This window comes from Falco naumanni, chromosome 1 (assembly GCF_017639655.2).
Source record: "Falco naumanni isolate bFalNau1 chromosome 1, bFalNau1.pat, whole genome shotgun sequence".
In the NCBI taxonomy this organism is placed as follows: Eukaryota; Metazoa; Chordata; class Aves; order Falconiformes; family Falconidae; genus Falco; species Falco naumanni.
In genome coordinates, this window is record NC_054054.1 from 63,254,714 (window position 1) to 63,269,195 (window position 14,482).

General features: G+C 38.3%; 1 protein-coding gene across 6 annotated transcripts in view; it reads left to right on the forward strand.

Moving 5' to 3' along the window:
- The window catches only part of FAT1 (FAT atypical cadherin 1), a 112,143-nt gene extending 101,928 nt beyond the window's left edge, over positions 1-10,215 (forward strand). For 4 of the 6 annotated variants that reach the window (XM_040596880.1, XM_040596870.1, XM_040596905.1 and 1 more), the window contains 8 exons: positions 58-520; positions 1,021-1,174; positions 1,435-1,545; positions 1,762-2,393; positions 2,637-2,774; positions 4,744-4,803; positions 7,540-7,575; positions 8,511-10,215. In XM_040596880.1, the coding sequence (XP_040452814.1) occupies positions 58-520; positions 1,021-1,174; positions 1,435-1,545; positions 1,762-2,393; positions 2,637-2,774; positions 4,744-4,803; positions 7,540-7,575; positions 8,511-9,136 (2,220 nt within the window). In that variant the 3' untranslated portion in view covers positions 9,137-10,215. The other 2 variants (XM_040596890.1, XM_040596899.1) reach the window with 2 other exon arrangements.
- Positions 10,216-14,482: the final 4,267 nt, after the last annotated feature.

Here is a 14,482-nt window from a genome sequence, read left to right on the forward strand (position 1 = left end):
ATTTTATACTCTCGAAGTGTGCTAACCATTTGTTGATGTTGTGGCTTTCCTCTACAGATTCACCATGGAAGGCTGCAGTATAAATTTGATTGTGGCAGCGGACCTGGGATTGTCTCCATTCAGAGCATTCAGATTAACGATGGCCAGTGGCATTCAGTATCTCTAGAAGTGGATGGAAATTATGCACGACTTGTTCTGGATAGGGTACATACTGCATCGGGTACTGCTCCTGGTACACTTAGGACACTAAACCTGGATAATCATGTGTTTTTTGGTGGCCATATTCGGCAGCAAGGTACAAGAAATGGTAGAAGCCCTCAGGTTAGCAATGGTTTCAGAGGCTGTATGGATTCTGTTGTACTTAATGGACAAGAGCTTCCCCTAAACAGTAAGCCACGAAATTATGCACACATGGAAGAATCTGTAGATGTGACTTCTGGATGCTTACTGACTACCACAGAAGGTTGTGCAAGCAGCCCGTGCCAGAATGGAGGCATCTGCAACGCACTGTCAAATGGAGGTAAGCTGTGTTATATTCTTCTGCTGTTGGTTTTCAGAACTGCTTTTCTACTTCCCTGCCTTGAAGGACAAAACTTTATGAATAATTCTTGCTTCCCCAGAGAGCTGTGGAAAGGCTGGTTGTTGAGCAGGTAGAAAGGCTGTGTCTGCCTGTGTTCTAGACTCAGTTCCTTGGGGTATGAAGTAGACAAAGTCCATCAGACAATGTGGGGATTTAATCTTCAGTGTGAATACCTGAGGTCCATTTTCTTAACTGTCTGCTTTAAAGTCTTCCTTAAAAATTCTGAAATCGTTATGACAAGCTTGAGTTTCATGAGAGAAGTGGAACTTACTCTTCAATTATTCTCAAGAAAAAACTTACTGTTAGATTTACCTTCATCTTCAATAAAAATATTTCAATTTCTTCCATTCCCCTCTCTCTTCAAAGGTGGGCAGGGAGGATTTTATCTTGAATCCAGTGAAGCCATGTGTATCTTTCAAAAAGACTGTATTTGATTTCAGGTTACTACTGCAAGTGTACACCTTTGTTTATGGGAACTCACTGCGACGTAAGTGTCAACCCGTGTGCTTCCAATCCCTGCCTTTATGGTGGTACTTGCATCCCAGTCAGTGATGATTTTATCTGTCAGTGCCGGGGACAATACACAGGCCAAAGGTATGTTTATATGTTTATTGTACCAATGAACCCCTTAGAGAATAGGCTATAAATGTAACACTTTTTCTGTTTTCTGTTTTAATCTGTTTCCTGCTTAAAGCTCAGACTTTGAAACCCACTGGATTTAATTGAAGTTAATGCCAGCCCCTGTGTTACAGCCCTGAATCCCACACTATATACTCATTTGCAGTAAGGTAATGGTTTGTTCATGCTTGCCCGCCCCACCCTTTTTTTTTTCCTGTTTTTTTTTTTCTTTACAGGTGCCAGCTAGGTCCGTATTGCAAAGACAATCCTTGTAAAAACAGTGGCAAGTGTATTGACAGTTTGGACGGACCTGTTTGTGAGTGTGAAGCAGGCTTTCGTGGAGAAAGGTAGGTAGTGTTCCACATATATTGAATTTTTAACAGTATTATTTAACATTTAACAGTTCAAACTCGTTGCAATCTGGAATGGTGATGAAATAGCGAATCACCTGGTACTGTACAGTACTGTATATTAAATATATCTAGAATTGTTGAGAACAAGGAGACTACAACAAAGTCCACTGATGTAAACTAACCATCATTGCTCTGCTCTGTTTCTGGTAGGTGCCTGACTGATGTCGATGAATGCATAGAAAACCCATGTCTTAATGGTGCTCTTTGTGAGAATACTTATGGTTCATATCACTGCAATTGTAGCCGTGGATTTGGAGGAAAACACTGCACAGACATCGTTCTTAACAAATATGTTTCAACATCTTGGAACATTAGCTTAGCTGAAGTGATTGGGATTATTGTTTTCATCGCAGGAATATTCATGTTAGTAGTGATTTTTGTTGTTTGCCGCAAAGTGATCAGTAGAAAGAAGAAGCGCCATCCAGAACCTGAAGACAAGCAACTAGGAGCCACAACAGCTTTCTTGCAAAGACCTTATTTTGATGCAAAATTGAATAAGAACATCTATTCTGACATCCCGCCACAGGTTCCTGTTCGTCCCATTTCATACACTCCAAGCATTCCAAGTGACTCCAGGAACAATCTTGACAGGAATTCTTTTGAGGGGTCTGCTATCCCTGAGCACCCAGAGTTTAGTACTTTTAATCCCGATTCTGTACATGGTCACCGGAAAGCTGTAGCTGTTTGTAGTGTAGCACCAAATTTGCCACCTCCGCCTCCCTCCAACTCTCCTTCGGACAGCGATTCAATACAGAAACCCAGCTGGGATTTTGACTATGACAGTAAGAAGTGTTCTTATTTTATTATTTTTCTGTTAAAGGTGTGTGCTAGTACAATTTCAAGTACAAAGTCTCTGTTTATGCCTGTTAGGGCACAAAAGGCATTATGATTTCACTGGGGTTTGCGTCTGATTGGCCTTCATGCTCTGTTAAGTTTTGTATGAATGTGTAGATTTCAACCTTAAATTTTATTGACTCCTTAATCTAGAATCTATTAATCGTCTCACTTCAAACTTTTTCTTTCAGCTAAAGTAGTAGATCTTGATCCCTGCCTTTCAAAAAAGCCTCTGGATGAAAAAAGCTCCCATCCCTACAGTGCTAGAGAAAGCATGTCTGAGGTCCAATCTCTCAGCTCCTTCCAGTCTGAATCATGTGATGATAATGGTATGTAAAATAAAATCATTCTGTACTGCTGCTTGCATTCATTTGTTCTGTCTTTGCATCTATATCTTTTAATGTCAATAGGATTTACATATATGGATATATGTTAAATAGCTTATTTAATATATATCTATATTTGCTTACGTTAAATCCCAGATATGTTAACTTTTTAGAAGTATTTTGCCTATCATATACCTTGTGTTAATTTACCTTAAAATTATATGTAATCATTATTCTGTTAGAATATTAACAGTGAAAATGCAAGACAAGTTGTTCAGAGCCTTGTGTTTAAAAGGTTTTAAAAGCGTGTTCAAATGTGAGAAACTCTTCTAGGGAATTTACAAAATGGCCTCTGCACGAATATAACTTTGACTTTGACATTCAGCTCTCAGTAAAAAGCTTGCTGGTGTTACAGTTTCATTTGTTTCCTTCTCTTTTTCTTGCTGCGACCTCAGCTCCCATATGGATCAGATCAGTTCTGAGTGAGAGCAGAGTTTAAGGGACTGCTTGTAAGTTTGATTACTTTAGTAATGAAGGAAGCTGCACAAAAAGGAATTTTGTTTTAGTAAGAGAGTATATTTGGCTTTCACCATGATTAAAATGAATGCATAGAAAAATTTCATTCATTGAAAAAAGCCAATATAAAAAAAAATATTTTGATCACAACTCTGGTCCATCAAAATATAATCAGCATATGTATTTGTGGGGTTTATTATTATCAATTGGAAGTCTTTTACTTTTCCATTGTGCTGACAGATGCTTTTACAGTAGATATGAATGCATCTATGTGTTCAGAAACATTTTAGGCTGATTGGACAAAGCCATAGCTGTCTTGTTACTTAATTCACTAAGTTAAGGCATTTTGACTCTTTATTCCAATTTCTGCTTTTGTCTCTGGTAAAAAGAATTTGAAATTCCTTTAGCTTAGGAATAAAGAACATTCTGCTTCTCAGCGAAGTAGAGTGATTTGTTCTTAAAAGCATGAAAAGAAACATCTGTGTTAATGATTGGTGAAAGTAAAATAGTATGCTTACAGTACTCATCATTTTATCAGTAGATCTGATATCAGCTTTTTTACTGTGGTATTAAGTGTTGTGCAGTACATTTTGTTCTCCCCTCCTCTCCATCCCATGTATTTAATATATTCTTACTCACATTTCTTGTCATGTATTGATTACTCATTAATACATCATTTTAAGAGAAATAGCTGTAGCATCATAGATATTGTTCCTTCCTTTCTTTCTGGTAGATTCTGAGTTTATTAGTTTGAAATTTAACCCCAAAGCCATGCAAAAAAATTGCATGTGCTTACTTCATCCTACCCTGTAAGAGTAAATACTTCTTCTGCCTTCCAAAAATATCTTGGGAAAAAGAAGACAAAAAAGTCATTCATTTTAGTTGTTTTTAAATAAGAACATCACAACCTGAATTTGGTATTCCTGCTGCGGTACTACTGGTTGCACACAGCTTAAGTAGGTCAGCCACGGAAGTTTTCATATTCTGGCATTTTAGTTCATTTCAGTGAAAATTGCTTTCATTGACGGTGAAAAAAAAATGCAATTGGCAGTCTAGAAGGGGAAGCCTAGTGCAATACTCCTTAATTCACCCAACACAAGCCTTTAGAAAAGGCTAGTTTATTGGTAACTAGATGAAATATTATGCAAATGGTGTGTTTAGGCAACATTTCAGAAATTGAAACACAACCAAAGCAGCTTTGTGCTCCTGCAGATTTTGCTTCAGGAGTAGTTACAAGTACTTCTCCATGTTTATCAAGGATAAAATTTAGGTTTAGAAATGTATTATATGAAACTGCTTTCTAGACAGAGTAAATGTATATGTACACTAATAGTCTTGTTCCATAAAATAGTAATAAATTGCAATTTCACAATGTTTTTTTGTATATCTGTATGCTGTTTAAAGTGATACTAACTATAGGTTTGTTTTCATTTGCTCCTTTTATACCTTTTACAAGCTTCCATAGTGACTGTAATACACCTTGTCAATGCTGTCGTTGACTCGGTGGAAAAAGAAGGTATATACATATTTTCATATTTATTTACTGCTTTGGCAGAATAATGCACATTTGTCTTCTAGTAATGTAGCCCTAGCAGATGGGAGTTATAAAATTTTACTTGGACTTTCTGATAAGTTTTAACAAAGAATATATCTTTGTTGTATATCTGTTCATGTTTTCATGTGTATGCTGTAGATACCCTGTGGACAGGTCTCAAAGTGTGATTTCTTCTAAAAAAAAAAAAATTGGCATAAAAAAATCTTGGTGCTTATTCTTTTCTGAAAATACTCATACTAAAGCTCCCAACAGAGCTGAGACAGCATCAAAGGCAATTACATACACTACTGTAGATGAAAAAGGAGCAGCCCCTGCTTCCTTTTCTTCGCCCACCCACATCCGTTGGCACCTTGTCCAGCTGAGCAGAATGGGAGTGGTCTGATACTAGAACTCACTTCTGGCCTTCACATCAACCTGTCTCTTTAGCAGGAAAAAATGGTTCTAGTATGCAGTTAAGATATATAGGCATACACATCCCCATCAATTTAAGTAGTCACTTACTACCCAGCCTTACATCAGTGTCTAAAAGGTATGTTTGGGTGTATATATGTACACACACATATATTTTTGTGTGTAGCATGTATTTGGAAGTTAGAGAGAGTCAAAGTAGACATTTTCAGTGGAATTGTATTTCTTTTCTGCTAACACTTAAGAACTGACCAGACTGGAAAACACAAACTCTTTACAAAATAATAGTAGTAATAAAGGTGCCAGTGAGTCTATACAAATGCTAACTGTTGTTTTATATGACCTAAAAGTCCTTAAAGTTCCAGTAATACAGTAATATGGAAGTAATTCACTCCATGGCTGTGAGTCTGCAGACGTTACTTCTGAAATAAAATCCACAGTGTATGTTTCCTATTTCTTAATACAGACTAGGAAACCCTACTTTTTTATTAAACCCCACTGAAAGCCATTTTAAGAACATAAAATTAATTATGGTAGCTAAAGTTTCTCTTTAGTTTATTTGAAGTACATCCTGTCTAATGTATGCAGACACACAAAAAGTAGACAAATGCAAAGACTTCTAATTACATGAAAGTATTTAATTAATGTGTACCTATAACTATAGTCCAAGTACTCTATGCACAGTATTTATGAAAGAGAGAATTATAAGACTAAAAGAGGCAAAATCTATAAAGGGAAATATTTAATTATTCAGATTTTGTCTTGAGATCTTAATAGGCAGAAACCAAAAATTATGGATGTAGTTCTTAAGTCAAGGTTGACAGTATTGCTTGGTGGTTTAGTATCACTGTAAGTTAAATACAAATATGTTATGCATTGTAGAATATTTATAGATTAAAGATGTCCTGTTCAGCTACCTTTTAACGCTTGGAAGTTTCTACTCTTAATAAGCATTCCTTCTTTCAGAGCATCTTAGGTAACGAGTCCTGCTTTTGAGCACCCTCAGGAGGGTGCCAGTTCGAGCAGCAGAGATCCTTGCTCAGGACTTCAGCAAGGTCAAGTTCTGGGACAGATGGTCTTTTTCTTTAGTCATCCCAAGTGGTTCTGTCCAGCCGGTTCCCTGGAAGCATGAATTGTAGCTAGTCTCATCCTAGGACCAGCTGTAGGCCTGTGTTCTCTGCGCTGCTCCTCAGAGAAGGTTGTAGCTCCATGCAAATCAACAACACTGAGTGCACAAGCAATTACAGCTCCAGTCTAGCAGATTGCCACCTAGAAAGACAGGCACATCAGGTTCTAGTTTGTGTTTCTGTATTTTGCCTCAGAAGAAGAGGACAGGACCAAGATCTCCCTGTTCCTTGCTCTAAATCATGAGGCCACAGTCTGCCTATTGGCTTTAGTTTTGTACCCAGTTTATAAAAATGAAGAATGGCATCTTCAAACTAGACTAGTGATCAGAACTTTCTGGAGATAAGACCAGAGATGTTTTAAGAGTCTCAGGCTGATACCACCTTTAGTGTGGACAGTATTTTTCTTGTCTGGGCTAGGCAAGCTTAAAAATTAAAAAAAAAAAAAAAAAAGTAGAGGACACCCTCCCAAGAGACAGCTTCTGTCCCTCCAGTCTTCCAAGAACAGATAAAAGTATCAGTTTTTAGGAGAGGATTCTGCTGTTAGGATAGGCATCACCCATCCTTACAGACCTGACAAGGGATTATAGATTAATGAAGAAAGAAAGGTTTAATATTTGTCAGATAACACAGGACAGTTCTTTGCTGAGCATGAGTTGTTGGCATAGCTGTACAAAGGGAGGCAGGTCTCCCAGTGCATGGAAGCTGGATACTAAAGGGCAAATTCACATTTTTGCATGAAATACTTTAAAGTATAAGTCCTAGTAGATGCAGCCCTGTATCGAAAAACAAGAGGGGATGCAAGGAAAGAGAAAAATCAGACCCAGTCTTGTTGCCCTTTGTTGCAGAAGTCCTAAATCTACTGATACTAGGATTTCAGCAAACTACAGACTGCAGATTTTGCCACTACACAGCCATGTCCCAGGTGGGCTGTACTTTAACTAGGTAGCTATTCTACAGTTCAAATCTAACAAAGGAGGAGCCCAGGAGAAAAAAAAAAAAAAAAAAAAACAAACAAAAACCAACTTTAGTACTGCTAAGTAAACTGGACAAAAGCAGCACAAACATCATAGTGACAGTCATTGTTTGTCTTCACATTGGTTCTACTATTTGATTCCTAACTACAGATATTTTCTCCTTTTTCTTCTCATTCTGCCACCTAAAGAATCTTTTGCTGTTCCTGACCTCAGCAATTCAAGAGGTGACTTCTGCATGCAGTTCATTGATGTTCACCAAAATATTTCAGTTAATACTTGGTTTTAACACAGACTTACTATCAGTTGCTTGCTGTGCATTTGTCTGCAGTGTTTACTCTTTACTAGCTTTACAGCTTATTGCAATTCTGTACCATTTTCCTTTTTGGTATTCAGATGAAAAAAACAATTATTTTTCAATGAGATTAAGCTTACATCTAGTTTTCAGCAGATGAATACAAACTTATTCAAGGGGAGTTTGCAAGAGAGGATCAAGTTCGGTCATTTATGCATGATTAAGCTTGATTTTCTTGTTCTGTTCTTGTATTTGAATGCGGAATGTCTTTACTAATAGTAAAAGATTATCAGAGGTGTGGCAGTTATATAGAGCTAACAGCATTTTGTGAAATTAACTTTACAATTCAGTTAAGGGGTAAAGTTGTTTTAAATGGTCTGGATACTTTACCAATTAGAAATAATGTTTTTTATGTAAGAAAAACATGGTTTATATATGCTAATATATTCTTAAGGTAAACAGGCAGCTGTTACCACCCTAAATAATTACTCAACAACAATTGATTAAGAATTTAGCTGCACCAGGAAGCTGTTGGTCCTTTGCTATCCAGTGAACAATTCTATACCATTATGTATTGTGACAGCACATTCAGTAGGTGACCTACAGCTCTTCCTATGTTAGGTGAGATGTCTGAGAAAATGTAGAAGTTCAAGTGTGATTGGTGCATTACCTAATGCATGGCATAATGTAAAGTTGTGTTGTGTTGAATGTTTTCTGTGGAACTGGGGCAAACTGCTCTCTAATTAACAAGTAGTGTCCTAATCCCAGTGATTGCATTGTCTTAATACATGTATTGACTTCTCGATTCAGACTGACTTGAAGACAAGGTACTAATACTACTTTCTTTCAAAAACAATAACTTTTCAGGTTATCACTGGGATACATCAGACTGGATGCCAAGCGTTCAGTTGCCAGGTATCCAAGAGTATCCAAATTACGAAGTGGTTGAGGAGTCAGCTCCCCTCTACACAGATCCAAACGCCATCGATACAGACTATTACCCTGGCGGTTATGACATAGAGAGTGATTTTCCACCTCCACCTGATGACTTTCCTGCACCTGATGAGCTTCCACCATTACCACCAGAATACAGCGACCAGTTTGAGTCAATACAGCCACCCAGAGACATGCCAGCCATAGGTAGCTTGGGTTCTTCTACAAGAAGCAGGCAGAGATTTAATCTTAATCAGTACCTTCCCCATCACTATCCTGCAGACATGTCAGAACCTCAGACCACAGCCAGTGGTGTCAACGGCAGTTACAGAGAACCTTACGCTCCTTACACATTAGGGTACAATAGAGACTTTGAAGCACCCGCTGTAGACAACACGTCCATGTCTGTGTATGCTTCCACAGCTTCATGCTCTGATGTGTCAGCGTGCTGTGAGATGGAATCTGAAGTCATGATGAGTGACTATGAGAGTGGAGACGATGGTCACTTTGAAGATGTGAAAATTCCTCCACTTGATTCCCAGCAACATACAGAAGTCTGACACACTCAACAAAAGTGCCTGGACTCTAACAAACTTTATCAATCCTAGAACAACTTTCAAGATTCTTTTATTTTTATTTTTTTTCCCCAGCCACAGTGAATGCTTTTGTTTCAGTGAGCTAAACTGGCATGGCGGCCTTGGATCATGCAGTTCATTTCACTACATCAGCCTGTTTCCATTTCCTGACCTACTGTAATCGGACAGAATTCCATTGGCTGTGCCATTTCTGAATATCTTTTTTGTACTTACATTGTCTATGTTAAAATAAATCACATACCACTTCTCCATGTTAGCATGATGCATATATTTATATAGTTCTAATGCAATTAATTTTGTCCTACTTTTTTGTAAATTTTATGTACAGTTTTGATTTTAATAGTTTTAACTAGATTTTGTAGATATTTTGTGGATTTGTTTTCCACTGAAACTAGCCGTGTTAGTGTGCCATTAAAAAACTAGCACCCTGACATATTATAATCAAGGCGTCACTGTATGTATTCTCCCAAAAACTAAGGTATGACATTTCATCACAAAAAAATCAACATACTCACACAATTCCAATTGTACATAGGTTAGGTCTGATATTTTTCTGGGTCAGCTACGTGGAAATGTCTTAAAAGGGTTGCTGTATTTTAGAACTGTAAACATTTTTTCCCTTCTTGGAAGGCGTGTTGGGGACCCTCTACATACCAGTTTAGAACCAAAACCCACCATGACACAGTTTTTATAGTGTCTGTATATTTGTGATCCAATGGTCTTGTAAAGGTTTTTACTGAAAATTACCATTAGCCAGTCTTTCTTACTGACAATAAATTATTAATAAAATACTTTAGCTTTGCTCTGTGTATCTCTGTTATATAATATACAATTGACAAAGCATTCCGTGCAGCGTTTTTAAGTCTGTATGTGTTTTGTACTGTGTTAAGTTACTTGCTCCAAGCAACACGTTTTCCTCTCCTCCGAACTCGAACTGCAGCGATGTTAGAGATGCTCACTAGATGGCAGTGTGTGTCTGCTTAATGGTGTTTTAAAAAGTAATCGGGCCAGTATGAATAAAGATTGATGGGTATCAAACTTCAGTAGCCTTCTCGGTAGTTTGCATTTTTTCTTTAAACGCACAGTATCAGCTATGTAAATTACTGAGGGTTTGGTGTGTTTTTTTTTTTTCCCTGAAGTCCCAAAAATACGTACAGAAAAAAAAAAAAAGTTCTTTGAAGCAGTTTCTTCCTTTTTTAATCACCTGAATAGTTATTTTCATGGGTAGTTGTCTCTTGACTGCACACTTGCATGCCGAAATTTGTGCCAATTTCTGAGTTTTGATAAATACAGATTTCCTAGCGCATTAGTGAATTTCTGGTATAGCCTGGAATTCTTTTAGCTCAGCCTCTTTATTTTTTTTTTCCTACCGTCTCATAGAATTCTGTAGCCTGGAAAGGTAAAATACTAAATTCTGTCAGGCTTGAGAGCCAAGCCTAGCCTTCCACCATCTGGGGGAAAGCTACTGGATTTGTATTTAGAGTGCTATCTATGCACAGAGTGGAGCAACTCCCAGCCTGGCAGCTATGTAATGGAAATGGATGGATTACAGGACAGAGTGAAGAGCCAAACAGACATTCCTCAGTGTTAACTTGCCCATGTGCAGGTAAGAATCTCATTATGTGTGATGTATGTAAAAAGGCTAAAATCAGTGGGTTTAAAACCATGTTCTGGCCGTAAGCTGCAATGATCACCCTGATAATGAAGAGCGTTTTGTACATTTGACTCAATTTTCTTATTTAATGATAGCTTTAAAAACATCTTCAGAGCTGTGAGTAAAGGGTATCATGCACTCTATAGTAGTGCTGCTACTACAATCACTGCTTAAGGTCCATCTTAAACTGTGAAGGTTAAGCTTAGTGGCAGTTCTGCTCAAGATTCTTTAGTATCTGCTTCTCAGTAGGAATAAACATCAGAAGGCAGCAAGAGGAAGACACTGCACAGAACTGCATAATTTCTTAGTTGATAAAATGAAAGGCTACCCTACAGATACGTTTTCTTAAGTTGCTTGCTTGCAGCAGAAAGCTCTGAAAACAGATTTTTAAAATTAAGAAGTGTGAAGGAGAGGAGTTCCAGCACTTAAATATACTTTTGTTTGTAGTACTGTGAACTGAAGGCTAATGCAGAGTATCATGCTGAAAAAGAACAATGTCTCATTACTCTGCAAAAAAACCTTCAAGTCAGCTTAAGAAAACCTTATGTTGAAAGTATCAGAATATCCTTGTTTTTCCCCCCTTTCTCAAGAACTGTGCTGCTAGACAACATGCAGCACCCAAGTTATACTTCACAGCAGGAGACAAGAGGGCATCCTAGCAGTCACTTAAAGAACAGGCAGTTTCAGCTTCACAACAGCTTTGCAATTGGTGAGTAAAGCAAGACCATGTTCCCTTTGTAGAAGTACCAGGAGCTATTACCACCTCATTTGAAGTGCCATTAAACCTGTTTTCCCATGCAGAGCTACAACAATACACAAAACTAAGCTGGTGACATTTTTAACCCAATTAAAAAACACTGATAGAGCAGGGCATTGCTCTTGGACTTGATAGTTGTCCAAGACATCAGAAAGCATTGGCCAGATGATTTGAGCCAAACATTTTAAAATAGGGAATTTCAGTGTACTCACACATTCAAGTCCTCATAGTTACTGTTAATATATTTTAATTAACTCCTTATACAGATTTTTAAGTGGCTAAAGAAATACAAACTTCTCTCAGCTTTTAACTAATTGACATACCCATATTAAAAGGTGTGAAAGCAGTACCCTGAATTGCAGAACAGCAGAGGTTGGAAGGCATCTCTTTACTGTCTCCAAGGATGGAAATTAAAAACTGGGCAACAAGCATTCATGCATCTTCACAGTAAGAGTTTTATGTTCAGATGTAGTTTCATGTATTACAGTATGTGCCCATTGGTTCCTTGTCCTGCCATATGGAACCACTGGGAAGAGCCTGTGTCGTCTTTACATCTTCACATCGGGTATTTGTAAACCTGTATTAGCAAGTTCCTCACTGAGCCATCTCTCTTCCAGACTGAGCAGTCTCGGTTCTCTCAGCTTCTCATATGAAAGAGGCTTCAGTCCCTTAATCGTCTTACTGTCCCTTTGCTGTACTCTAGTTAAGTCCCTGTCCGTCTTGTACAGGAAAAAGTGGAAGTGATTTTTTTTTTTTCTATTTTAAAATACTCAAGCTAGTAGAATTTTAAGTTTTATTGGCAGATCAGAGTTAAAGTCATTGCTGTTCTGTCAGATTTACATTTTGAGTGTATGAAATGTCATTTTGCCTTGGAGCAGAAAACAAACTGTAATTCTACCCAATTAATAATATTTGAGATAGAAACAACAACAGACAATCCTATAAACTTCTTTTAGTCTTTATTTAACATGCACACCTGGTCTGAGGACTCCAGGACAGAGACATATAAGAAGGAACATGACCAGAGAGTACCAGGTTGTGGCCCCTCCTCCAAGGTTACTCAGATTGTTTTTCTGCTGTTCCCTGCTCTACCCATTGCCTCCATGAAACAAGTACTGTCCCAAGCCACCGAGTCTAAGGAGTTCCTGCACTGCCCAAGGGATACAAATCCAAATCCACTCAAGCCAGAGAAGGTATGAAATCAGTCTCTAACTGCAAGACACAAAACATAAGATCCACCCTTTTATTGAGGTAGAGGCGGGGGGAGAATGAATGCACCACCTCCACCTTGAAGGTATCTGTAAAGCCCTTGAAGACAGTCGCAGGGATTAGTTCTTGCTCCGGGGACCGTCGTGGGTCATGGCTGACACCTGTCTGCAGACAGACCAGGGCTGAACAGATGCAGTTCTCCAAAGTGCCTGGGGTGGTTCCTGACTTTGTGTTCACAAGCTCCGTCCAGATCACAGCTCTGCACACTAAACAGTAGCTGCTAACTGCCACACCAGGGTACCAGAAGCCTCCACACGAGAAGTCTGTGCACTTCACAGCAAAGCTCTGCACACACTCCACGCACAAAAGCCAGACAGCCGAGAGGTGGGTGCCTCAGTTGTTTTTCATAACTCTTTCCAATTTGTAGCATTAAACAGCTTTCAAGACCACACAAGCCTTCGTAAAAACATTAGAAAGACAAAGTCCCCATCAAACCAAGCAGATTGAAGCAGACATTAGATTTTGGCAGCATTACTCATTCTTGCACAGCTGGAGTGGGGGAGAAGAATCAGAGAAGCACAGCACAATATCCAGCACTGCTGCAAAGCAGGACATTTTTCTCTTTGCTCTGATCTTAGAGATGAAAGTCGAAGGCAAAGCTTACTAGAATTATTTTCACCTCATATAAGGTAAATACACTTCTGAACTTGCTGATAATCAAAAGCTTATTGGTTACCAATGCCCAACATCTGTTGCTAAATATGATCCACAGAAGCATTCCAATCGTAACAAAATTTTATTTCTATATAATGTTTGTATAGATATGCATATGCATATTTATTTGATATATATGTATATATGTTTGTTATAAATATATGTATAAAGTTATATTTAATATATTATGTATATTAAACTTATCATTTAAGATGTGCCTTTACATTTTTCTGTGGGCGACTGCTTCAAGCCATACTTTAAAAATTGCTACCAATATACAATTTCCAGGTATACTTGCATTGTTTTTTTTAAAATGTTTAGACCTGTATACTTACCACTAAGAGACTGTCTGCAACTCAGGGGATATAATGCTGGTGTGAGACATTACTGCGATGAAAATTCAGGTCTGAAAGCCTCTCTGGAAGAGGTGACTGGAGTCAGAAAGCAGGTGCCCTCTTCCAGAGCCCTGTTCCTGTGAACATGCAGTGTGCCATGATGAGGAGAGCCAAACCCCACACTCTTGTCATAAGGTGCCAAATACAATTTATAGTGGTTTTCTACGCTTATTTCACTTTGCTAGGGAATTGAACATAATTCATAACGAGTAACTAAGGGAGACTTTCAGATGTCAAAGGCAACAGTCTTGTAATTCAGGCTACAGAAAATTGTCTTGCAATTCAGACCAAAGAGAGTCTGTCTCTTCTTGACATTGATAGTATTCACCCCCCATGCCGAGACCAGATTCTGTGCATGACATGTAAAAGGGCAAAGGAAGCCTGATGGCCTGCTGGTTGGTTTTTTTTTTTCTTTTTCTGCATCAAGAGCTTGAGGAGTTGCTGATACTTGTCTAAATGTTACCTGCCCGTGCTCCCCCTCCCCCCCTCATCTAGAAAAAGAACCTGTACTTTTCCCCCCCCCATTAAGATTTACAGGTGATAAGAAGATAAGACAAGGAATTGAGCCATCATTTTATATT